General features: G+C 30.9%; 4 protein-coding genes across 5 annotated transcripts; 2 read left to right on the forward strand and 2 right to left on the reverse strand.

Moving 5' to 3' along the window:
* Window positions 1–175: 175 nt before the first annotated feature.
* On the reverse strand, window positions 176–4708 carry LOC145755405 (actin-binding protein WASF3-like). Its single transcript, XM_082571637.1, has 7 exons — window positions 4542–4708; window positions 3452–3613; window positions 3059–3212; window positions 2283–2409; window positions 1695–1855; window positions 1149–1591; window positions 176–1000 (listed from the first exon to the last, which is right to left on the reverse strand). Exons 1-7 carry the CDS (start codon window positions 4645–4647, stop codon window positions 843–845), a joined length of 1311 nt encoding a protein of 436 aa, XP_082427763.1. The 5' UTR covers window positions 4648–4708; the 3' UTR covers window positions 176–842.
* Window positions 4709–7205: 2497 nt separating this feature from the next.
* Window positions 7206–18416, reverse strand: LOC145755147 (uncharacterized). 2 transcript variants are annotated; one of them, XM_082571376.1, is made up of 12 exons: window positions 16994–18416; window positions 16318–16737; window positions 14686–14874; window positions 14410–14469; window positions 14168–14260; window positions 12990–13804; window positions 11129–11279; window positions 10731–10843; window positions 10451–10520; window positions 9536–9669; window positions 9186–9414; window positions 7206–8928 (listed from the first exon to the last, which is right to left on the reverse strand). In XM_082571376.1, the coding sequence occupies exons 2-12, from the start codon at window positions 16397–16399 to the stop codon at window positions 8906–8908; spliced, it is 1959 nt and encodes a 652-aa protein (XP_082427502.1). In that variant the 5' UTR covers window positions 16400–16737; window positions 16994–18416; the 3' UTR covers window positions 7206–8905. The 2 variants fall into 2 exon arrangements, with proteins under 2 accessions (XP_082427502.1, XP_082427493.1); XM_082571367.1 differs by having other exon boundaries at window positions 16318–18416.
* Window positions 18417–20927: 2511 nt separating this feature from the next.
* Window positions 20928–25965, forward strand: LOC145740742 (four and a half LIM domains protein 2-like). Its single transcript, XM_082558575.1, has 6 exons — window positions 20928–23333; window positions 23520–23609; window positions 24174–24348; window positions 24431–24600; window positions 25039–25225; window positions 25292–25965. Exons 1-6 carry the CDS (start codon window positions 23247–23249, stop codon window positions 25441–25443), a joined length of 861 nt encoding a protein of 286 aa, XP_082414701.1. The 5' UTR covers window positions 20928–23246; the 3' UTR covers window positions 25444–25965.
* Window positions 25966–26511: 546 nt separating this feature from the next.
* LOC145740797 (succinate dehydrogenase cytochrome b560 subunit, mitochondrial-like) lies at window positions 26512–27337 on the forward strand. The gene has a single exon (XM_082558648.1). The coding sequence runs from the start codon at window positions 26553–26555 to the stop codon at window positions 27096–27098; it is 546 nt and encodes a 181-aa protein (XP_082414774.1). The 5' UTR covers window positions 26512–26552; the 3' UTR covers window positions 27099–27337.
* Window positions 27338–27348: the final 11 nt, after the last annotated feature.

The raw sequence follows: 27348 nt of genomic DNA on the forward strand, positions 1-27348 counted from the left end.
TAATGACAAAACAATAATTTTTTCCAAATGTTGCATTTGTATATAAGATTAAAAACAATTATAGGTTCAACAATTTCAAAAAATTACAAAATTAATTCGCAATTTTATTCGCAGCTATTAATGAATAAAATATACGAAACCACAAAAATGCCATTATTGCAGTTAAATTATTGCCACAAAAAAGTAAAAAAATAACTGCAAGATGATTCTTAATTTATATTATTTTGTAAAACAAATTGATCTATAAAATGCCTTTATTTCAATTACACTCTTCTTAATTAAAAGATAACAAATATATATAAATATTTCACAAAAATTCAAAAACAAACTAAGCCTAATAGGCACCTGTAATATATATTATAACAACCTAAGAGTTAGTAGATATAAGCGCAGGTTAGTCAATGAAAAGTGAAAAGAATTAAAATTGTTTGTGAATAACAAATCCAATAATATTAATTAGTACTTCAGAATTTTTAAAATAATTTTTAGAAATTATATAATATTTATTAAAATTATAAAAATATATTGTGTTGGCATACTCCATTTTATACACTCAAGAGGTTTTCTATATCGTTAGCAGCAAGGTCGTGAACTGACGTTTAACCACAGAAACTGTTAGTTGCGTTCTTTGGCTATTTTATGACGTCATAAATAAATACGGTACCGAGCATGTAAAAGTTAACGAGGGTCGATAAATGTAATTGCTGTCATAGCAACGACTTTTAACCTTACAATTTGATTTAAGGCCGATGCAATAATAATACTTGGCTGTAGTTTTGGAGTCTGGCTATTTTTACTTTCAAACCCTGTTATGTCAAATAATCTTTTTTTAGCCCTGCATTTTAGTCCCAGTCTGCGTCGTCTGAAGAGTAGGAGTCGGATTCCGAGTCTGACATATCGATGGCAATTCTTCGAGCTAGAATGGATGCAACATCGTTTGCTCCTCCACCACTTCCAGTTTGCGTCTTTTCTCTCTGTTCAACTTTCTTGAGATTGATTCCTGAAGAAAATGTGTTTGAATAACTTTATAAGATAAATTTTTTTGGTTAATCAATTTAAAATGTTTTTAGAAAAAAATTGGGCAGAAAGTTAAATATAAAACAAGCTGGTATTTTAAGTATAAAAATGCCTTTCTTAATAGAACTTACCATCTCTTATAGCAGATAACAATCCACTTCTTGTATTTTGTGTTTGCACTGGTGCTTCCTCCGGTTTTTTCAGTTGTACTCCTGACAGAGCTCCGGCTAATCCGGAAGGAGGTTGAGGAGCCTGCGTGGGACCAGGTGGGTCCAACAATAAGGGTGGCGGTGGAATGTTGCCCATAGATGGGGGAGGTGGAATGTTGCCCATCGATGGGGGAGGTGGGATCATATTTTCAGATGGTGGAGGAGGGGGTATCATAGATGTAGGGTAATCATGGGGAATTTCTGGAGGTGTTGGAAGATTGTTAGGAGGCGGGGCAGGGAAACCACCACCATCGGGTGGAGGAAGAGGTAAGGATGTATCACCTGGGACACTTGGAAAGTCAACTGGGGGTAAGTTGTGTTCAATGGGTGGAGGGGTTTTGACACTGGGGCTAGATTTGACCGGTCTGATAAACGAATAAAAATTTTTTAATATTTATAAAAAAATGGTCAGTTTATTCTTACTAAAAATATCAACATTGAAAAATCGAAAAACAAGATTTTTTCTACCTTCTTATAGATCCATTACTGCTGTCAACTTGCTGAACATGATTCTTCATTGCTGTTGTTCTAAATTCTTCACCCTTCATCATTTCTTGAGCTCGGATCTTACTCTTGGGAACAGCAACTCTTACTTTGTGTTCGCGCCTCATGTTGGGATCACCCTTGCGCTAAAAAACAATAAAAATATTTTTTAAATAAATAAAAGCATTTGTTAGCATTAAAAAATATTGCGGAAATATATCTGTGTTGTTTAATAAACACTTCTAAAAAGTTGAAATGTTAAAAATATGTTAATAATAGAAGGGCACATTTGCTAAAATTCCATAGTAATAAACACATAGAGTATATATACACCATTATACGATGAATCATAACTGTGTGTAACTGATAGCCAATTTCCTTATTCAATTATCAAAACATACACTATACTTACTTGTTAAAAATACCTGTTCAAAATTACAAATTTGTGTAGAATATTGGTAAAAACCAGTTAGTGAAAAATTTGCATATTTTTATCATTAACTTTAAGACAAAAAATTGGCAAAAATTGTTGTTTAGTCTTTCTATTGTAGGAAGAAGCTTATTTTAATTTACCTCTTTCTTTCTTTGTTCTCGCCTTTTTTCTTTTGCGTCTCTCATTTCTTTTTGCATGGCCTCCCTCCAAAGATTAAAAAAATAATCAGGATCTGTATAAATCTTTAATGCATCTTTCTCATCATCTCTGCAAAATTAATTTAGCTTTTTACAAATCTCAAAATTTAAAAAATAAAAGCAGACCTAAATTTAAGACAGAATGAATATGGCATTGTCACCAACATTCAGAAATCATAGGACAAAAGAAAAACAAAGTTTTTGTTTTTAAATTAAACCAGAACAACAATGTAATAATATTTTTCAAAACAAAAAAACAAAACAAATAAATCTTTTTAACTTTTACATCCAGAATATTGGATGAGGTATTTTAAAATTCAAAAAAATGATCGTTTACCTTAAATATTTTACAGCAACAATTATGATTGCAGTTATTATAAATAATTATTTTTACATAATTTATTCATAAACTTTACAATTAAAATTTATGGGCTTTATTTATGTAAACACAGTCAAAGATAATTTTTTGTTAATATATATTCAATGATAAATAATGGATTTAGCAAATTAATCTCTTTTAAATAATATGCATACAAATTCCATTTAAGTATGAATAAATCAGGTGTTTTCAATTAAAATACATTTATCCATACCTTTTAATATTCGAATTAATTCAACTTCAGTGTTTACCTTATCGATGTTAATTTAATAACCCCATTAAACTATTTAAATTGGTATTACCATTATTTATATAGAATCGATAATAAAAAATGTTGTACCTGTATTGATTGAGTTCTTGCAATGGAGGTGGTTTACTTGCTTTATTATAAGTCGCTTTTAGAGTGTGGGGAAGTGACTCTCTCGACACCACCTGCTGGTCAGTTATTCCGCTTGATCGAAATGCCTTTTTCATGTTTATATCATGAAGCGAAACTGTTAAGTTTTTAAAATAAATATAAAAAAGTTTAAATGATTTTTTATTGGGTTTCTTGCCAAAATATTAAAGTTATGTGATTATTATATATCAAAGATTTAAATTGTTTGGAATATTAACCTTTAAATTATTATGATTATGTGATATATATATATCGAAGTTTTAATTTGTTAGGAAATTTAGCTTAAAAAATCTTTGTATGACAACAAATGGTTTTGACTTTTTTTTTTTAAATTACCTTCCTCAACAGTTGAATCAAGTTGCGTAACTTTCACAGAAAGTTTATCAATTCTTTCCTGCAACTTTGCAGAACGATCATAAAAGGAGTTTGCTTCGGTAAATAACTCACCAAAAACATCTTCAGCATGGTAAGATAATGAAGACAACTGCATAATGACCCCTGAAAAAAATATTATCACATAAGCCAAAAGTAAACTTAAAATTTAGTATTTAAAAACTAAAGTTCACCACAAATTATTCTAAAGCTAGGTTTCAGTATTAACTCTTTATTTAACCTAAAAGGTAATAAAATTTAGGCTTACAATAAAGAATGAGGTTTCTCAAATATTGTTGTTTAAAAAACTATGCCTATTGAGTTGGTTAATATTCTAGACAATAAAACACTGTTTCTGTACAAGTTAAAACCCTAACACGGTCTCCAACATCTACAAAATGACCAAACGATCAATTCAAACTTAAATTATTTATTTAAAAAGAAAAAGGGAGACACTAAAAGAGAAAATCAAACTAACCACTGTGTTTTAATTAAGCCAAGTGATTTTGTTCGGTAAAAAATTACTATAAAATATTTAAAAGGGATTTCTAGTGCCAGTGAACATACCATATAAATATTTGATATTTTACTTTCACAAAACCAAACACATGGGCTTTTTTCTCTTTCTAAATATACAGATATAGTCATATTTAGGAATATGGTATTTTTAAAAGAATAAAATATTAATAAGTTTAATTTAAACAGTATATACAATACCAATGCTAAACTACTTGCATTTTTGCAATGGACCTATAAGAAGGGCTATGTTAAAAAATAATAAATAAATAAAAATTAACTTCTTAAAAATCCTAAAATATTTAAATTAGGTATTAATAATTTTTGAATTAACTAATTTTAACAAAATAGCATAAAACGTATTTAGTTAAATTTTATACAAACAAATCAGCAAAAATTTGCAAGGAAATGTAATTTATTAATTCTAAAAAATTTAATAATAGCGTGTAATGCAATAAAAAAACTAGGCTCGAGTAAAACTGTTTAACAAATGTTAAAACCTACTAGTACAAAAAGGTAAAAAAATAAAGTAACCGACCTGCGAGTGTGTTGTTTGTAACACATTCTAGTTCACTTTTAATGTTCTTGGGAAGTTTTTGTCGACACAAAGTAGAAGGAGACACTGCTCTTTTAACAAGTGGCATATTTGCCAACTAATTAACTAAAACCACAATCCAAGATATTTTTAACTTCAATTTTACAATTTTAAAGCCTAAAAATACAGTCTGACAGTAAGGCGTTTTGTTACAGATTCATTGTAGTATTTTTTTAAATGTAACAGCATACTTTATAATAAGATATATTCATTTAACTTAATAACAATACTTTTTAAATGGCAGATATAAATTTTAGATATTTAATATATATGCAACAGTCCAGACAGTCAAATAGTATCAAAAGAAAACTAAAACAAGCATTGCAATTTTCTTATGCATGCAATATTTAGCCGTTTAACAGATAACTAAATGACAGTTGGCAGACCCATTAAATAAAGCCCAAGTGCCAAAGCGTGTCTACATGTTAAACCTTCGTCCGTCTGACTGTCAAATATTAAAAATTAAATCTATATGTCAATATGTATAGAAAGTTAACAAACTAACTGTATATATATTTTGACTTTGCACACTTACAATAAATAAAAATTACTGAAATAAGTGTATATTTAATTAAATGTACCAGTTCTAAAACAGTTTGATTTTCTTAAAAAGATAATTTACTGCAGTATCAATTATAGCCTAACAAACTTTGAAAACATTTAATCTTAATTTTTCTTTGGAACCACCCTTTGCTGGTAACCGGCTAAAATAAAATTTTTATTTTATTATTTCTATTTAAAAATTTTAATAAGTTAGAATAATATAACACATAAAAAATAAGTATTTAAAGTTGTTAACAACTGCTTGCAATTACCAAAATTATATCTGGTATTTAAACTTATACGCCTAGACAATAAATTTAATCGAATCTTTGTGTTATTGTGCCCGAGTTAGGTTAAATTGATACATTTGTTGTTTTTGCTGAAGTTTATCGGAAACAATGCCTGTGAACAATGATATGTGATACCTTTATCGTGGCCACAGTAAAATTTTAAAACATAAGTATTTATTTTGATAACTTCTAATTTTCTTGCCGGTCGTAAATTTCGTAAGTCATTAGGTTTACATGATATATGATACTTCTAACTAAATGCTATGTTTTAACCTGTTGTTTTTAAACGATTCCCTTAAGCATATTTAACTTTCTACGTTGGCTGATATAGCTTACTTTAAGTATTTAAGTGTGCTGCAAAATAAAAACACATTACTTAAAGATGTCACTCAGGAATGGGAACAGCAATCAACATGCCAGCTTAGGACAGTCACAAAAAGACATAAGATGGTATGAATTTAACGCAACAATTCAAAGTGAATCTACACCAGTATATTTAATAAGAAGGGGCAGGTCGTTAAGATTATCCATGCTAGAGTCTGAAGACCACGACAGAATAGCCTGGCGAGTCTGGAAAAATAGTCACTTCGAATACATTATAGGTGCAAAATCAAGAATGCCTAACTTTTACTTGTACCAGACCGCAAAAAAAACTTGCTTGGGATGTAGGTTAGAATTGCGACCTGGAAAAATACCCAATGGCAATCTGGAAAATGATAATCGAAAATTTACTTTAAGAGCAAGTGTTTTTCAAAACATTTCTACCGATAAATATTTGACTGTTCGAAACAATTCAATTGTTTTGACAAAGCATAATTCAAAGGCACAAAAATGGTTTTTACAACCGCAATTTCAAGAAACAGTTGTGTAAAACGAAATGTTTTAGATCGGGATGGAAGGTGTGACATTACCAATGTTTTAGCTTCGGATGCAATATGTAAATGTAGATAGTAAAAGTTAATATTCAAACTAAATTATTAAAACTATTGTTATTGTAGTGTAGTGCATCAAGATGATTTTCGTAAATATTGTGTTTTGTCAATACAAAACAAATATTTTTAACTTCGTTTTTTTCGTTTTTTTAGTTTGCAAGAAAGAAAAACAAAAACGTCTAAATTAATCATTTTTATACGACGCTAGAGGGGGTTTTGATTCATGTTATTGAAAGAAAAATTTAACTAATGCCACACTATGGATCAAATGTATATCAAATGGTGGATCAAATGTATATCAAATGGTTATCGAATGGACCGAATGGATCGAATGGATCAAATGTATATCAAATGGTTATCGAATGGACCGAATGGATCGAATGGATCAAATGTATATCAAATGGTTATCGAATGGACCGAATGGATAGAATGGAAAAAATATTGCATAAATTAAACCCTAACCCCGACCCTCACCCATTCAGAATAAGCATAATGCATGCGATCCATTCGGTCCATTCGATCCATTCGATCCTGTATAGTTTATAGGTACCGCACTATTTGCCCTTAAGCCCGGCGTTAACTGTGAAAAAATATAAAAAGACACCTATTTTTTTTTTTTTTTTTTCAACAAAAATATAAGCATACCTTCAAGTGGTATTAAAAAAGTCAAATCAATTGGAATTGTAAAAAATCATTATACAGATGGTTGGTTAACAACGTTTTATTCAACATAAAAACAAAAGGTCTTACCATAATAATGTAGACGCTTTGTCCCTATTAAATGCAAAGTGCTTTACACAACCTTGCCTATTTGTATTTTCAAATAGCAATATGAAGTATTGAATAAATTTATTTTAACAAAATACAGTCACAATAACGACATGAATAATAACAATAAATTAACTGTAAAATTTGGAACAACAAAGCAATAATTTTTGCTTAAGCAAAACAAACTGGCAGTTTTATGTAGACTATTTGAAAATACGTTAAATAAAGCTAAACTAGAGTACAAAACAATATATGCATTGTCAATTTAGCATGTACAAATCAGGAACATTAACTTAATTGCCTTAATTTGGAATTTGTACTTTAATATTTAAAAAAATTTAAAAACAAAGTGACAATGTTTGATAGTTGCATATTATTTAAATCGTATATTAAAGTAAAAACATTCAAAATTTAAAGAGATTATTATTGGAAAGTTCGCCTAAATTTGGGAGAAAAGTTTTTTTAATTAAATTTTTGGTAAAAACTTTACAAAGTTGTATTCAGAAGATGAGAAAGGTGAAGATTTAAGTTAAGATAACGCAAAAAACAAAGGTAAAAAAATGTATAGGTACATCGACGCATTAAAGCAAGTACTAATTAACTCCACGGTAATTAAACTATTATACTGGATAAGTTCGGCAAAGCTCAATTGATGTTTAAGCCCAAAGTTCTTTCCACTTGTTAGCGGTGTTTGTTTATCAACAAAACTTTTACTCGAAGTGCATTTTAAAATTAAGTTTCAGCGAAAATGACCAGAAAATTAACGAAATTATCGTCAGCATTTAAAATTCACGGATAAGCAAAAAATTGGCTGCCGGTTTTATTTTGGATCACAGTTTTCGTTTTGAAACAGCGAGAGACTTTTTAAATTAAATATTCAAAACCACGCGAAAAATGAAATCAAAAGTTTCGGAAAAAAATGTTCCTAATTATCCATCATTTAAGCAAAAATAAACTCGATACAAAACAGTACAGAAATAAAAAAAGAAATGTAAAGAAACGCGTGATTGAATTGAATAAAAACAGAATAACAAAATTATGAAAAAAGATCTGAGGTAATAATTCAATAACTGTGTTTTCAAACAAAAAAAGGAAATAAAAGCAAAACCGATTAGTCAATGTCCAGCTTACATAGTAAGCATTATGTCTGAAAACCAATTTTCTACGAAAATTTACTTCTTAAGAAAATGAAAAAAGATTTTACATTTAAAGAGTGATGGATTAATAAAGACTAATTATTTTTTTTCATGTAAAAAAGGCCTAAACAAGGCGATTCATCTCACGGTTGTAGAAAATTTTCCTTAAAGAAAACTTGTCTGTCACAAAAAATAGATTAAAATGTTAAGAATGGTAGGCTAAAAAAATAATGTTTAAAAAATAATACAATAAAACTAAACCAACTCTTGGAACTTTATGGATTAACACATTACGTTATAAATTCTTTGTTAAGAACACAAACTAAACACTTTTGTTGTTATTTTATAGAAAGATTTTTGTAATATTAAGACTTAAATATTTTGGTAACTATTTACACTTTAGACTTTGTGAAATCGTCACAAATAATATACAGTTGAATTTGGCAATGTGGTGGTGATAGTACGTTGACAAATTGAAGAAACTGCGAATTTTAAATAAACAAAAAAACGGAATAAAAGGCAGGCGTGCAAATATTAAAAAAAACGTTTGTGGCTTTCGATCGTCTTCTCTGTACCCGTGACAGCCCGGTCGTTTTTTATGACGTCACCGTGACGTGTTGGAGAGAGATGTACATAGATCACTGATTGTACAGTTGGAAATCTGTAGACACATTAGTGATTAATCGAACGTCTTTGTTTGTGTATAGATTATTAAGTTAATTAAATAAAAATGATTAATTATGGACATTTAACGTCACGAATGCTGACGTTTCGTGCAGTAAAACGGTTAAAAATAAGTTTATTGGATTTTTTCTAAAAATCAGCCAACTTTTAGCGGAAAATTCTGTTTTTGGCAGGCACGTTTTTGTATCTCTGTTCATGACAAGACACATTTTTTGCGAGCATAAGATTACTTACCACACTGATAAAAGAACAAATCATCAATATGAATATCTCCTCTACTGTCTCGTATATCTTTTACTACTATCTCAATTTGAAACGCAGTATCCGTGTTTAAATTAAGAACGACCCTTCCAAGTTGCCAGTCGTCCGATTGGTGACCGTAAAGTGACCACTGTGGGAGTCTGGTTCGATCTTCGTTAGTGGTGTCCGAACCGATAACCAAATCAACCTGAAGTCTAGGTGTCTGTTTGTTAAAAAGTAACACAGTGTAACTAAAATTAATTTTCCAAAAATTGCTTTTAAAACAAATAACATTCAATTTAATAATACCACCACAACTTTATATAAGTTTACAATATGCATACCAAAGGCCCTCTGAGTAGGTAAAGAAACGACATTGTGCATGAACAATTACTGTTTGCTGTGACCACAGGACTACTAAAATGTCCACTATCCCCAGCTTTACCTAAAGCATCGAAACTGAGTATATGACCCCGTCCTGTAATAATAAAAGTTTAAATAATTTTAACCTTTGTAAATAAATCTTAACCAACCAAGGGGTAAATAGATTGTAACTTTACCGAGTCACACTATTTTTAGATTATAGTTTGATGGCTAAGTAACATTTAAAAGCTGTTTGTTATATTCAAAATACCTAACTAAATTAGTAAGATTTATATCAATAATGGTTACAGATTATAGATTGGTTACATTACAAACGTGCAGCAGTTCTAACAGCGAAACGGATATTGGGATATGACATAGTTGCGTGACCAAATACATGACAGACAACCTTATCAAGATTTTGTGACCGAAATATGGCATTACTTTATGCAATATCCATGATATTTGCCTTGGTAATAGGTTTCCTTTTCGTTGCATGAATCATTTATTAGAAGTAAGTCGTTTACACTATAAACATTATATGATCTTTACGATTAATGCGAGTTGTAAAAAATAAAGTCAAAACATAGGAAAATATTTACAATTTTTCTACTCTCACACGTTTGGACATAAAAATCGAAAGGGAAATTGCCAATACTTGCTAAAATTGGCATAACTGTTACGGTGTGACGTCAACAGTTTGCTGTTAAACACATTTTGGCGAGAAATTGGAAATCAAAACCCACAAATAACCAATAAACCTTTATTTTAATTCTCTAATAATCTGTTAGTTCACACAAATACCATATGCATCAAACGACAACCTAACTATAATAGTACAACTGCATGGGATGTGTTGTATTTTGAATAATATAAAGCAGATCACATTTACATACCGTCTAAATGTTCACTGGTTGCTCCATGTAAAATTTCTTGTCCATCTCCGCTATTGTCCGTTTTCCAATCCTAAATAAAACAACACACAAATTAATTATTAATAACAATATTGAAATAAATCCTTCAAAAACCAATATTTATAAAAAAAACACGCCATGCAATTCTAAAATTTAATATAGGTTGAGATAGAAAAAATTTTTAAATAGAAAAAACATTTAAATTGCAAAACTAAAAAATATTGACCTGTTACGTGCCTTATAAAATAAACAAAAATGGTACCTGAAAATAATCTCCATGCATGGGTGAATCATTAGAAGATTCCCAATTACAATAAGTAGATGTATTTCCCAAATCTTGAAATCGACAATCCAACATAGTTAAGTTTTGTTTACCTACAAAAAAATAAAATATTTAAATATTTAGCTGTTGTAATATAAGATAAATATTAATTAAAAATGGGATTTTTTCATTAATTTTATTTAAAAATTGTTTAGTTTTATTTAATACTAATTTTTAAAAGTTGTCTAATATGTCAAAAGTGTTTTAACCGTATATCATTGTAAACAAAAAAAACTATTTCTAATCAAAACATTTAAATTCGATTTAGAAAATTTGAAGGCATGCGGAAACAGCGTGGTCTTGTTTAAACATTATACGAAAGGTAACAAGCAGTTCACCTGTCAGGTTACATCTGTCATGCCGCATTTCTACAGCCAAGTCGTCCAACACCAAAAGGGGCGTCACGGATTCGAACGCCGAACCTCGAGACGAAGAGCACAAGAAATGGGAACAGTTTCCATCGGCGGCGACGACACCTTCTACCACCAACTACAAACGACAAAACTAGAGTTGTCAGGAAGCAATTTTACAGCTAATGAAACAAAGCTTAAAATAACCACGACGTCGGGAGATCGATTGCACACTCGTTTAAACCGCATTAAGGTTCCTTTAAATTGCTTATATACCGCGACAATACCTAATACGCGGTTTCAACAAAGCGGCAATGATTTTGTTGATGTTTCAAACGACAAAGTTAATCATATTTTATCTAATAAACCATTTTTCAAAAATTTACACAATTTTGTTATTTAAATATAAGTACTAATAAATAATAGTAAATTAAAACATAGGTATTTAAATATAGTTAAAATTTGCTGTAGTAAGTAACGAGACGTTTATAAATATTATATTTCGTAAACAAATAATGTCAATAAGTATTCGGCATTTGTATTTAACGATAATTTCAATGCATTTCTTGGAAGCAGTTAAAGATATATTTTGTTCTATTAGCTGAATAAAATTCCAATTAGTCACGAAATCTGTCCAACCTTTGATTCGTCAGAAATTGAAAATAACACGACCTTATAGTTTTATGCAACAAAATCATTGCTTTATTTGTTTATGCATTTGCATTTTGAAAACTTATTTAAGCAACAAATATGACCTTTAAAATCCTTTAAACTTCACGGTTAGTTTCAACATAAAAATTTATGCACTCGTTAAAAATTGCATAACAATTTGAAATATAATTTGCTTAATGCAGAGAGTCTGTAATTTGTTCCGTAGTTATTTAAAACCGGGCACGTAAAGTTTGCTTAACAATTTTCAGAATTTGGTATAAAACAATGCATAAAACAAATGTGTATGTTGTGCATTAGCATGCCACAGACGTTTATAGGTACACGGAAACAATTCTGATGATTTCATAGCGGTTCTGGCATTCTATACCGAGCCTTGCAGCACTACCTGGCGTTTTATGCACAAAAACCTTTAATTGCTGCATTGTGTTGCTGTTGGTAAACAATCAATCACGGTACACAGCGATATGGTGAACCAAGGACGAACAACATACATCATTGCTTGCATATGGCTTCGTAAAAGAGCCATACATCCGTATAGCTTGGTTTACTTGGAAGCGTGCACGAAAAACCCAGTAATTCGACCTGATTGAATTATGGCATGGTCGGCGTTTATTGTTCTATCGCGTATAAATTCAGTAAGTCGAAGTCCCCTATACACTACGTTGTAATTTAAACATAATAAATCTATTGGCGTCGGCGAAAATCTGTCTAATGTGTTCTTGAGAATTGTATATTTAGAACTCGTATTCATTAACCGTCTGATCGGCATATCTACTAAGAAAATTAAAGTATCAAAGCAAATTGATACCTTATACCGTTTATTAGTTTTTCTATATTCTTTTTGCTATAAAAAATATAATTTTAATTTTGTTTTTTTCGGTTGTTTACATGCGTTACGAGTTTTGGCATTTATTTAATAATTTATATGGATGGATCGAAGATTTTAATCTATTACAAACTATAATAATATTTTATCGATTTAAACATAAGTAGCAGACTTTGGAGCTTGTATAATTAAACTGCATCGGTATTAAAAATGTGTTTTTTATATCCTACTATTGATACTGTTATTATCCTGAATTTAGTGTTTGAATAAAAAACTTTAAATAAAAATGTTTAAAAAAATCTTTATGTGGCATAAAATTAAATAAGTTTTTTGAAATTAACTTTAACAAACCTGAAAGGATTCGTAGCTAGGTGGAACTCGTATTTGAAATGACTTGAATTGCCAAGCAAAGTCGGCGCTGCCATTTCTTATCTCGGCCACGGGTTTGCTATCTGCGGTTATGGTCGCGACCTCCTGTGATGACGTCACCATAAACACTCTGATTTGGGTCCCTGTGCATTTTATCATATGCCAAATTGTAAACAGCACGTGTGTATCTTCCCCCTTCATGATAACTGGTGAAATAAGAAGTGCCCTAGCTGCTTTAAATGGAGATTCCAGAGCTAAAAACCAAGTTTCTCCAGGTCGAGATTGAAGACCGTTTCCAACACAACTATGCGTTTCTAGTTTTTCAAAGCTGCTGACGTCATCAACGATCCACCAATCACAGTCGACCGTTCGCTGATTGTATATCTCAAGTGTGCACAAGTTTTGCGTGCCTTGTTCTACGACAGCGAATTCGGGTTTCGCCGTCACTTCTGGGGTAATACCAAGGCTCTCGAATCGACGGAAAGGCGAGGTGTTAACCGAGGCCGAAGCTCCGGTGGTTTGAATCGAGGTGGGTGATCCAATTACTATTCGAAAACTTGATTCGTTGAGAACAATCGAGTCCGCCACGAGCCCTACATGACATGGGCCTGATGAAACAGGAAGAAAAATTGTATGGTCTGACGTCACGATGTAGACTGTAAATTCCGAATCGCTGGCGAAACTGAATTGAACTTCCAGTGAGTAAATGTCGCTGGAAATTTCGAAGGCCGGGGAAAGAACGAGCGAGGTGAGTTGAGATGCGGGCGGCGGCAAATATTTCGCCGCATTTTCCCAACCTAAGATACAGAAAAAGGTATTAACAAAATTGCCATCGAAATTTTAATACCTCAAAGTAACCAGTAATTTAAGTGAGCATGAAAATCACATACACAGTCAAAAAAATCACAATCACGTACATTGCGTAACCTTTACTATAAAAAATTAGGTCGTTAAACTAGGAGAGTTTGAGTTCACATTAAAGAGAAAGTAAATACAAAATTGGAAATGACATAGTTCCTTAATGTAAAAATGAGCTAGTAATAATTTGCGGGAAAATTTGTCATTTACAACCGGCTTAATCCCCGCGCCACAACAACACGTTATCTAAACCGGGATGTTAGATATCCTCTTAAACTTAACAACAAAATGACGTCACCAACCTGCATCATTGACGTCATATATTCCCCAGGAGCCTGCCTGGTTGCAGGATTTTGAAATTGTTGTCGGTTTGTTGCACATATCACTATTATCAACTGTAATTAAAATAAAAAAATTTACTTTAATTAAATTTTTAAATAACCTAATTTTACGGCAAATTTCAAAAAACCAACATATGTAAGTAGCCTGAAATTGTAATACTAGTTTACTAGTTTTTTAATTTAGAATAAAACTTGAAATGTACCAGTTAAAATGGAATTCACTGAAGCACAAGTTGGGATTCCAGATGTTTCTGAATTTGTGCCTTAAACAAAACAAAAAGTTTAACAGTGGTCAAAATAAGAACCAAATTAGTCTTTTTAACAATTGTTTTGATATAAATGTCATAACTATAGCAGTAATATAAATTCCTAAATAAATGTTTTTGTATAACCAATTTAGAACCTATGTTATATAACATTTAAAGCACAAATACCAACACCATAAAACACACCTACAAGTTAAAGCATTAAACTTTTACCTGGCTTGGGTCTCGCGAATAGGACCACAACAACGATTACTGCAATAACCAAGGCTACCACAAGCGCTGTAATTACCAGAGCCTTTGTTGACAACGACCGCATTATGAGTTGTATTCGTGGTGTTGACGGTTTTGTTGTACTTGCAGTAGATGTCAATAGAGGTCTTGCGCTTACAGACTCAGTAAAACCTAAACAAAAGTTTGAGTTGACATAGGAAGTTGAATACATTATTTTTGAAATTTCTTTACAATAATTCATTTTTTAATTACATAGTTGTTAGGCTGTATTGATTTAACTATTTTTGAATACTGTTCTAGCTTTTCTGTCATGTCATACTAGTTATTTGTCATTTAACGTCAGAAAAAATATTACAAACAGGCACAACAACGTAGTTTTCGCATAAATTAGGCCAAAAAGTGACGTGCGGGCTAATTCAGAAAACACGAATTTACACCAAATGAAATAGCGCAGGCTATTTGCTGATTACTGAACTCAAAAAGTTTACAAAATTTACTTGTTAAAAATTATTTTCTAAACTATACTGCTCAAAAACTAACAACCCTAAACAGTTAACTATAAACATTTGTATATATAACTAGCCTAAAAACCATAAACAAAGTGTCTTAATCAATCACCAGGCTTTTATGCACATTACACTATTAAAACCCCCTTACCAGTATCAAGTATGCAAACTACTTTTAATTCTAATAAATTATTTTTGCCTTTTGTTTATACAAGATCGTTAATAGGTTCATTAACTGAACCGTATGATCAATTTTATTGCCCTGCCTTTGTATTATAAATCGTTTGACTCCATTTAACCCACTAACTACAAAGTTCGCTGGATGGTCATTTGGTCAATTAAAAAAAGGTTGATTGATGTAAATTCGATTTTTTCCGTATTAATTTACATGAGCAAAATTTGATTCGTAATTAGGCCAATTTTCTGGTATTTTCAAGGCCTTGTTTATATATTGTTAATAATTAATAATCTTCTGCTTTTTGTCCGGCTAGTTTGTCGTATGTATTGATTACCTCACACGAGTATACAGCTGCTAAACATGGATTATAATTTAATGACATTTTGTGTAACACGACGAAACATAATTATCATGTACACACACGTAGCATAATCTACATACCGTAATAAAATACTTACTATAAGCATATAAGCAATTTGTATATGAATACCTAGAAATTACTAATTAATAACTCAAAAAACACTAATTTAGCTTGAAACTATGTTTAATGCATACAAAACTCTTAAAATATCTACTCATTAAAATATTTTATTAAATGTATTTTTGATTAAACTGATGTAACTTACCCTATCTTGACATGATTTGCATGGAAAAGCTGACTATTTTTAAAACTAATTGCTGATTGTTAAAGGCACGCTCACTCACGATTAATTTAGTCATTTCATCAAAAAGTAGGCACGCGAATAAAAATAATTAGGCCTATTTCCTAAAACTTACTAATCTATTTCTAGACACTACGCTTAAGCTAAGCCTAACAGTATTAGTTACATTTTCATAATATTAAAAAGCATAATGTGTATAACAATGATTAACAAAACATAAAGGTTTCAAATTTCCAGCTATTTTTAAAAAAATGTATAAAGTACTAACCTCTGGGTGGCCTAGCTTGGTTATTATTTGTGGTTCCTGAATTAATAAAGACACTAGTTTGTAACTGGTGTTCATTCGACATGTTTCTATATGCACAACATAAGACAAAACACTGTTTGAAGTTTTTTTTCGTTTACTTGCTGCTTGCCTTCGTAAGGCGAGAGAACAGTCACAAGCTTTCTTGTGTTGTTACTGCAGTACGTTTGGCGAGCGCGTCTGGCTGGCTTCCTTCGTATTGCCGTGAAAACAACTTCCTTAGCGTTTTCGGTCTTGCTGAATCTAAACAGATCTAGGTATTTTGAAGGCAGGTTCTGTTGTTTACAATCGACAAACGTTGCGACGTCAACAGTCGGCAGGCAATGATTTGCAGTTGCACGAAATTTTCAATCCACAATAGTTATACTACGACTTTAAACTAACCTATGTTTTTTAATATAAAATTAAGGGTTAATAATATAACCAGGTATCACAATACTTTAGCTAAGGCTTTAATTAATTATATTTAAAAAAATTTTATAAAAAACTATCAACTAAAGGTTCAAATTATACAACTTTAAATCCAAGTAAAACAAACACTTTATCCTTAATTTAAAGCAGGTATACATCACGTATCAACAAACTCACTAATAAGTTAAAAATCACGATTTTTAGTGACCAACATTGTAGTGTGACGTACCGTTTTTTTTCCTGGCGTTAGTCTCACATGGCAACAGTCTCTTTTTTAAGCCTTGTTAGGGGGCATTAAATAAACAAGTGATCTGAACCGTTATGTACCTGAATTTAAGGTTAACGATTAAGCTAGTTAAACGTTATCGCAATATATAGCGCATTTGATGCAATTAATCAGGTAATTTTAAGCAAGGAACCAATGTTTCCCCGATAGAAGATCGATGAATACTATATCAAATTTCTCTCGTATACATTCAGTAAATTAACTAAGGAAGTTCTCGTATTAGAAATTTGGTTGTAACTATGTCTAAGGTATAATTGATGTCTAAATATAAAAAATACCTGAATTGTTATGTAATCTAGGTCACTTTGGCGCTAATGTCAAGTAAACAAATGTGTGTACAACATACTGCGGACAACACAATTGTTTGTGTTTATTTTTAGGCGCATATTTCAAAAACTTCAAAAATATATACAGATAAAGAAGTATTTCAACTGCAGACGTCATTATCTGTTTTATACCTCCCTTCTGTATTCAAAAACAAATCTATTTTAAAAAACATTTTCATACTAAAAAACCCGGCCAAAAATTGAATATTTATTGGTATCATTTAAATCCATAAAATAGATAAGGTATATTACCAGAATAATTTTTTTTAAATCAAGCGTTTAAACGACCCTAGCTTACATTTATCCGCTATTGTGCTATGGCTAACTGTTGAACCTTTTAACTAATATTATTAGGGCTGCTTCACAGTAACACCGACTTGTAATAATTTTGATAAATTGGACATCATTATTCAAAGTTATTTATGAGGGAAACGCGTTTTCCCAAATAACAGGCCCTCTACGAGAAATTTATTTAATTTATAAAAATTTTGAAAGATGATATTTTTCGAAATTAAAAAGTACGCTGTTAGGACGTACGTTTGAAAATTTTTACATGTGACGAAAATGGTAAACTTGTAAGCATTACGACATCGTTTAGAACAAAATTTACTAAACAAATGTTTTCCGATAAATTTTCGTAACCATATTGCAGTGTTTATTTTAGCGGGACTTCGAAAACAGAAAGTATATTTAAAAAACTAATCCATCAACGGAAAATAAAATTAATTGTCTAACGAAACAACAAGGGTCATAACACTTGATTAAATGTATGAGTTATAGTTTGTTGTTCAAAAACAACAAAGTCACGCCACCTGAAATAATACGAACAACAGTGCGTTAAAAAAAATCTAAATTTTCTAATACTTGACGAAAAAAAAGTGCGCTTGAATTTAAATTCTTCCAAAATATAAAAAACTACATTTGACTTTAACAAATTTTTTTAACTTAAAATACGTTTTGTGCTGGTTTTGTGTTAATCCTGAAAAAATAAAATTTTATTTACAAGTTGAACTACTTCTATGCTATTCTCCAGTTAAAGTTTCAAGTAACCTAAAATTTTCCTGTCATGCCGCACTTAAATACGAATGTAAAATATGTAAAAATGCCACGGTTAATAAACTGCCACAGAAGTTAATTCTTCTAAAACACAAAAAAACAACGACTTAAAAAATTACAAAAATCTTTGCTAAGGAAAAAAGTTTTTTTATGCATAGCTGAGTTGTGTTTTCATACGCAGACAGGGTAGAGTTACTATCTTTAAATCGCGGATCTTTATAGCCTAACTGCGTAAGTATACGTTCTTGATTGTTATCTAGAAGCCAAATTAGAGCATATACATGGTGCACCCTAATATATTTTCGACGTGGCTTAATATTAATGACAAAATATTCAATAAGCCCGTCTTTTATGATTAAATATCGATTATATGCATCCCCTATACTTGTAAGTTTGGCGTTACTTGATGCGTGCTGTCTCAAATATGTGCACTTGTTATCTACCCACACAGTGCGCAACGGCATTCGTATTCATATAATACATCTTCGCAAATTTGCCACAAATGCCTGTTTGATTTATAACCCATGGCATAACGGCTTGTTGCGTTAATAATTAATGCCCCTGTAATATAACATTTTGCAGCACCCCAATTTAGTAATTATTTAATATTGTATTCAAATAAGTAAGCAAATTTGCAATTAGCAAAACCTTTTGGGAAGATTGATATTTTTCTACAGATACAACTTCAAAATTTCAAAACAGGACTGCAAAACAATTTAACTATTGATATTACTATTTGAAATTCTATTAGAATTCAGTTTCCGATTCCAACAGATTTACGGATAGAAAATCAACCGTTAAATCAACGGAAACATCACCGAAAGGTGTCACTTTGTGTTTTTTCGTTGCAACTAAACTTACGCTACAAGGTCTACATATTAATAACTCAAGGACCTGCTTAAATTTGATTGCAGCAGGTTGTAGCAAGCGCTCGCAACTGCAGCTTTTCGCGGCGTTCTAATTACTGGTCATTCACGCATCAAAGCCTAATAACACGTTTCAGAGAACTTAATTTTTGATTGAGTTTAAGTAGATATAATCAAACCCGTGTATAACAAGATTTAACATTACATAATATCACACATACGTGCTTAAGCACAGATAGATAACACACTGGCGTAGCAAATTAATACAACAGATTGCACTTCGTCATAACACCTAATATCCTTTTTGAGTGAAAATATCGAATTTCTTGTCATTTTCTAAAAAAAATCGAATGTCAATTTGCAGGTCGCGGAATGCGAACGTGATGAAACAAAAAATTTTATCAAAATCAATCGTAGAAAAATTCTGCACAGATTTTTACAGCGGAGTGATTAATTCATTTGTCAATAAATCAATGGAATTAACAGCAAGCAGGCACAGTTACATTTCGCAAAAACAAACATACATTGTGCGAAGAAATTTTAAAGGAAAATGGCGGAAAACGGTAAAAGATCTCATTCGTTTTCGAAAAAATAAAAATACAGGGAAAGTATTTTAACCAACAAAAGTGCTCTTTACTACCAACTGCCGACCAAAAAAAAATTAATTTTTATTATATTAGAAAATATATTACTGAGGAAATCTAAGTAACACAGGCTAAAAAAGGTTTAAGTGAAAAATTAATATTTATCAACCATCAAATCATAATACCAACTTTTAATAGTATGTTATTTTTAATCGTATTAGATGCAAAAATGTTACCCAACATTACAATGATATGTTTTCAATACAATGTATTAGCTTAATGTTTAAATATAAAAAATTAATTTAACTAGATATAAATTGAGTATTTTACATTAGCATACAAAAAAACAATAATAATTGTACAAAACGTTGAAAATATGTTTATCAGATCACGTAAAAGTAAATGTAGGGCCGGAAATGACACAATTGCGTACTTAAATGAAAAGGGTATATGACTTTAAAATCGGTAATTGTTTCAATCTTGAAAGCATTTTTAAAAAATGTAAAATCAGCAAAGCTTGTTTCTTAAAAAAATTCATTAGCGAAAAAATGCCAAACCCAGCAAAGTTTTTAAATTCTGATCATTTTAGTTTGACATTTTTTACAAGATGATTACTGTGATAGACATATAATGTCAACTCAGGGTAATATGAGTTTGTTTACAAGCTAACAGCATCTTGCAAAAACAAAAGCTAGTTTCAGCGTAATATAAAACGTTAAATGTTTGCCTTTAAAACAGGCGAAAAAATATTTTCTTTCATAACGTGCGTAGTTTCTTTGTTGGTGATGTCATATGCCACGAGCGTGACATTATTGAGGGCCAAAACGACGTCACCGAAATGAGAAAGGAATAAATTTGCCGATCTCCAACTCGTTAAACCATTTAAAACTCCGCGATAGAATATTAGTGTTAGACGGCCTTTGTTGTTCATTTTTAGTCTGCGATTAATCACGCATGACGAGTGAACTTAGAGGTAAACCGAAGCAGAGATTAGTGAGAGATCAGCGGGCCATATATGTACATAATCGTTGTAATACATAACTCAGTGAGTCGCTTTTAGCAGAAATGTTGTGATTTTGTTAGTCTCAGGAATGTATTTATTTCGTGTTTGGTTAAAACTAAACAAACAAGTATTTGTATAAACTTGATATAAGTATATTCAAACAAAAAAGTACCAGTTAGTTAAGAAAAACATTAATCTCTAAAATCAAATCAAAACTTGCCAGAATTTAGTTAAGTCAAAGCGAAAGATTATTAAAGTCAGGATATTAAAAAACTTTAATTTCAGTTTGACTGCTTTCAACATGAATTGGTCATTCGTGCCAACTTTTTACATCGCTATGATTGGAGTTTACAGGAGACAGGCCATTCAGGATATCATTACGTAGTTTTTTCATTTGTAATTGAATTTTGTTGGCTTGTTTCTTACATAACGCTAAAAAGTGCCATGTTATTTATAAACAGGTTTACGTAACGTTCATTAATAAATGTTTATAACATTTTGAAGTCGAATAAAAATAAGTATTTCAAGTCGCAATATCTAAATTATTATATACTTTCAAAGTGGGCGTTTAATTTTGATATACTTTTAGTGTGTTGGTGGATAATGTGTAAATTCAGATTTAGTTTGTTGAGATCATTAAATCGATTATGTACACAAGTTAAAGTGGCGGTCGCTAGCCCACTCAATCGATTGTTTTGACTGTTAAGTCGTAAATCAGAAGGCTCAGTACTACTAGTTTACTTGATATTAGCTTGTTATTGTGAATATATTAGAGCATTCTCTAGCTTTTTTGTTGAAATGAACAATACATTTTTATAGAAGAGATTGTTATTTAGTTTAATGTAATAAAGCTAACGAAGATAACAAACGATGCAGTAATTCTAACATCGCCCCTATCTCAGACAAAGGGGCTAATCAAGTTTATTAACAAAAATCGAAGTGTTAATTAAAATAAGCGTGTGACAGGCTGTCTAAAAGTTAACTTTCATCAAAAATGGCAGTTTTGCTTAGTTAATATTCTATTTTAAGTTTTAATGGCTCGTAAAATTAGTTGTGTGCTTATGGCAAGGTAATTCGTTTCTTCCCCATGTGTACACATGGAACATAACAACGCTAAAGTATCCATTGTTTGCCTATTGTCCTAATCGTACGCTATAACATCATGGGCGTTATGAAATATTATAGATCGCATTCCAATGTTTGCACTCAACTTTTAGCTAAAGTACTGAGTTGTTGTCAAGCAACGTCGTTTACGTCACGAAAAGTTGAGGGACGTTCTTGGAGCGGAAACCACAAAAATTTAATGTAGGATGCAAGAGGCCGTTCAAATTTATAAATAACTGACTGAAATCGCGTAATGCCTATTTGAAATCGGAACAGTTGCTATTGGCTTTGGATTGACAAGTTATAAACTTAATTAAAAACAACATAGGTTAAAACACACAAACAGGAAGCAGCTTCCATCGACCCTTATACTTTTTAATTTAAAACATGGTGTGTTAGTCATCATCGCATATAGCCAACTCATTACATCTTGTCATATCATTAAACCCTCTACATTTTAAGCATAGAAAAAGGCATAGCAAATGTGTCTTAATTGCAACTTCCTCAGATTGCGCCAATGATACAAAGTTGACAAGCTTTTTGTGTAATAACAATATTAAGTTTCGCCTTTGTGATGAAATATTAGTAGGACTTTTATTGTATCATTTTTATTGTGTTACTGCGTTACATAAAGTGTAGCTTGGCCTAGAGGCCTAGGCTAAATCTTAAATTGGGATTTTTATACGTCTATAAGTAGAGTAAGTGTTAGCAGGTAGTTTTAGCTGGTAAAAGTTTAATTTTGTTAAGTTATGGCAATGTTATTGCCCGTTTGTTAAACATGCTGGATAAATGCAAAACAATTTAAACTGGCGCCAGTCTAAAGGTAATATTAGGTGGTTTTGTCATAAAGATATGAAACTTTTTGGCCTGTGATTCATGTAGGGTTAATATATGACAATAAACAGGCCGGGTGTTACTCTGGTTTAAAATTTATTAATATCGACAGAGAGTTAAAAGTAAACTGGGAATTTTTACTTATAGAGTGAGTTAAAGTGTTTACTTGTTTATTTTAAGTAGCTCAAAAGTTTATCATTGACTGCCCCTTTGTAATGTTATATTTATATACTTTTTAGTGATTCAATAAAGCAATGCGTATCTCATCTTATTGCAGTTCTACTTATTCTGCAGGGATTTATTAATAGGGTTGAATACAGTTCATTTGTTAGTCAAGCAAACACGGTGATTAAAGTAGCTTGCTCTGTGGTGTACCTACCCAAACCTAAAGTTCGTTGCAAACCAAACTAAAGAATAGTTAAAATGAGCCTAAAGTTAGACAGAGCGGCAGATGTGCCTAAATGCAGCAAGTGCCTTGTTTCCTTGATGGGACGCCAGTATCTTTTACAAGTAAGTATATCTTTTTTTTAATGAAGCATATAGATTTGTTACTTAACATTAAATTAATATTTTCGTTGAATATTTATATAAATTTTTAAACATAATATTTGTAGGTGATTTAATAAATTTATTTTATTGTGAGATAACTAAAAAGTAACATGATACGACCACCTTATTGATTAAATTTTATTGCAGGACAGAAACAAATATTGTGTTGATTGTTACGAAACACTCTACTGCAATAATTGCCACACGTGCGGGAAAACTATTACAACTGATTCAAGGGTAAACATTTTTTTTTATTTTAAACAAGTTCCTTTTTTACTGGTATGCGTGCTACGGTATGCATTTATGGCATTTTTTAATAATGGTTTAACAGTTTATAATAGGTTAAACTGGGAATTTTTCGGGCAAGGTTAAGTCTATAATCCCTTATGCTTTCAATGTTAATTAAGTTTATAATTTCATGCCTGGTTTGGATACTTCGTTTAAATATAGAGGCAATAAATTGTCAACTTCCTGCAATAAGAATATAGGGTTGGTCAATTCCTATGAGAATAAGCTACTTCAAATTATTTTAAATAATGTGGATTAGGCGACATTGATGCGAACTCTTTCCATATTTGTGTTCTAATTATCTGCAATTTATCCTGATATGTACGTCTTTCAGCTGATTAAGGGTTATTTTATATATACTGCAAGATGTTAAACGGTTGATGACGTCGTTGAATCTATTTTTAAAATTAACCTCATGCATTATTTGCATTTGGTTATAAGCTGCAGGCGCCAGGTTACATAAAAATATTACTTGACGAAATTAAATAAAACAATTTCTTATTCATATTACAGGACATTTCATACAAAGATTTTCATTTCCACGAAGGTTGCTTCAGCTGCACTGGCTGTAATAAGAGTCTAGCAAGCGAGAGTTTCATCCACAAGGATGGGAAATTTATTTGCGCAAAATGCTATGAGAACAAATTTTCTCCGAAATGCACAACTTGTGGAAAAGCCTTTAAGCCCGGTAAGACTCCAATAAATTAAATGTTAAAAACTTGCAGTGGAAAATTAACTAATCTTTATTTTAAAGTTGTTTTTTTTACCAGGCGTAAAGCGGATGGAATATGACGGAAAAAGTTACCACGAATCCTGCTTTTGTTGCGTGGAATGCGGTGGTGCTATTGGCAAAAAGAGCTTCGTCAAGAGAGAAGATGGCATATTTTGCGAGGGCTGTTTTGAGGCTAAAGTTGCGTTAAAATGTGGAAAATGCAGAAAGGTATATAACTAGAGCAGTAATTTTGCACAATTATGTTATTAAAGTTTGCCCTACGCATGTAATTTGTTGTAATAAAACTCTGTGAATTATTACTCTGTCACTTCGATTAAAACGCTTTCATTAGCTAACATAAGTGAAGTATATTTGTAACACTCAATCGAATGACGTATATAAGCTTGTTTTAATTCGCAACATATGTCCCAAAGGTACCTTAATGATTTTAAAACTTTTCGATATATGGTGCAATATTAAAGATTTCTTTCATCATGTAGCGAACTATTCAATGCATCAGATTAGCTAGTTATATCCTTTTTCTAAGTTGATTTGTTAACTATGGCAAATTTTACAAATATATAATCCTAAAGGAACAAACCATTAAAACAAATGTCCTAAATAACAATTGTATGTTACTCTGGTATACATTTGTGTGTTTTGTAGATTATTAAGAACAGTGGGGTTTCTTATCGAGACGAGAGCTTTCATGCCGATTGTTTTAAATGCGAAGGCTGTGATAAAAATCTCGCTCGCGAACAGTTTGTCACCCTGGAGGAATCCCCATACTGTTTAAATTGCCACACTGAGAAATTCGCCAAGAAATGCTTAAAATGCGGAGATGCCATATCGGGTAGGTTTATAGTAGGTTTCTTTTAAAAATAAAGATAATTTAAAAAAAAATTTAAAACTTGTTTAGGCATGGGTGAGGCCAAAATGATTGCCTACGAGGACTACAATTGGCACGTTTCGTGTTTCTATTGCGTCACGTGCAACCTACCACTAGAGGGCGAAGGGTTTGTTTTAAGCGATGATCAGGTGTATTGCCCAGCTTGTGCAGAAGATATTTGAGGACATTAGTTTTAAACCAACTATTTTTGCATGGCTTTGTATATTATTTTTTAAGATTAGTATTAGCTCGCGCGTTATTTAGTGTATTTTCTTCTATTCATTAATTTTTTTTTCTGCAAACAAATGTACTGCACCCATTTTCATTTTAACAACAATAGCCTAAGTTCATTTTTTAATTTTTTTAATACCTAGCTAATTTTGTTTAAATATTTTAATTTAATCTATTAAAGTTTTTGATATTTTTTTTTATAACGTGACTTTAAATATTTCAAATTAAGTTATTATCATATTGCACATATAAGCCCACGCAAATTAAATAATGTAAATAATTATGCCCTTGCTTCTTAGGCTGTTTTGAAGCAGCCCTATAAATAATGATCAATTTTTTTTTAAGTATTAGATTGTTACCATCTAAAATATATAAAAACGCTGTACATTTTGTTTTATAACTTATTCAACATTGATTCACGTAACTTGATAAGAAACCGATTTTTAGTTTTATTAAATATCAGTATTACTGCATTTTTGTATAACGTTTAGGTGATGAATAAATATTTAGAAATAAAATTTTAATGCATTAAAAAGACAGAAATTACATTAAATTTAGAAATTTTAATAAACTTGAAAGAATGTATATTAAATTTCAACAATTACTGAATAGACATACCCATAGATTAATGATTTAAAGTAGTGCAAACTTATTTTATCGTATCATTTATACTCAATAAACCCCTTTTTAATGTTGAAGAGCAGATCGTACACATTGCACCTTTTTTAAATGGTAACTATCGTTCGTAAAGTTTATTTTAATTTTTTAACTGTATAGACTGCGTTATTTTTCGATCTAATTAATTTTTAAAACTTTAGTATTTTAATATTTGTTATGCTTACGTAATTTTTAATTTATCCTCAATTTTTGTAGGACGACTACTTTAAGACATGCATATCACCTAGAACCAAATGACCGAAAAACTTTGATTTATTAAACAATGTTAGACTGTTTTTTAAAGACAAATTGTATAATCAGCATATTAAAATAATCAGCATATTAAAAAATAATTAGTTTTTTTATTAACAGGAACTCTTTAACCTCTTTAATTAGGTAAAACATGTCTATAATAACTAAGCTCGCTTTAAGGGGAAATTTTTGTACAAAATTATTTCGAACACCTGGCTATGTAGCAATTAGCAGCGTTGGAAAATCAACTGGATCCGCGCAGCAACAAATGGATGATTTCTGGAAAAAAAATTGGGATTCAAATCGTCCGATGTCCCCTCATTTAACCATCTATAAACCAGAATTAACGTCTATGCTCTCCCTTACACATCGTGCTACTGGAATTTATTTGGCTATGGCAACAACAGGTTTTGCTGTAGCGTCATTATTTTTTCCAGAAAATACTGATTTGTTATTAATGAATTTAAAGCACTTGCATACATCATTGTTGGGTACGGCTTGTATTATTTCGATGAAGATGTCTTTGCTTTTTCCATTGGTTTACCATTGCTGCAATGGCTTGCGACATCTTCTTTGGGATACAGCAAATGCATTGACATTGAGTCAAGTGTATTCCACTGGCTGGGCAGTATTATTTATAAGCTTAATCTTGGCACTTACAATTGCTGTGTTAATGACACCAAAAACTGAAAAATAAGACAAGCTTTTCACCCAAAGGGAAAATTTAAAATTACCCGATAATTACTTATTTTAAAAAATTTATTTAAAATGTTTTCTAAACTGTTGTAATAAAAAATGTAAATAAATATATTTTTCACTTAGTGTTGGGATTATAATAGAGTTGTAAATTAAACTAAAAATTCAAATTTATTTGTTCGAACTTCATGGTATTTACTGTTAACCATGATTATTTTGTGTTTTTGCTTTAAATTAGAAGGAATATTTAA

The sequence above is a fragment of the Corella eumyota genome, chromosome 1 (assembly GCF_963082875.1).
Source record: "Corella eumyota chromosome 1, kaCorEumy4.1, whole genome shotgun sequence".
NCBI lineage: Eukaryota > Metazoa > Chordata > Ascidiacea > Phlebobranchia > Corellidae > Corella > Corella eumyota.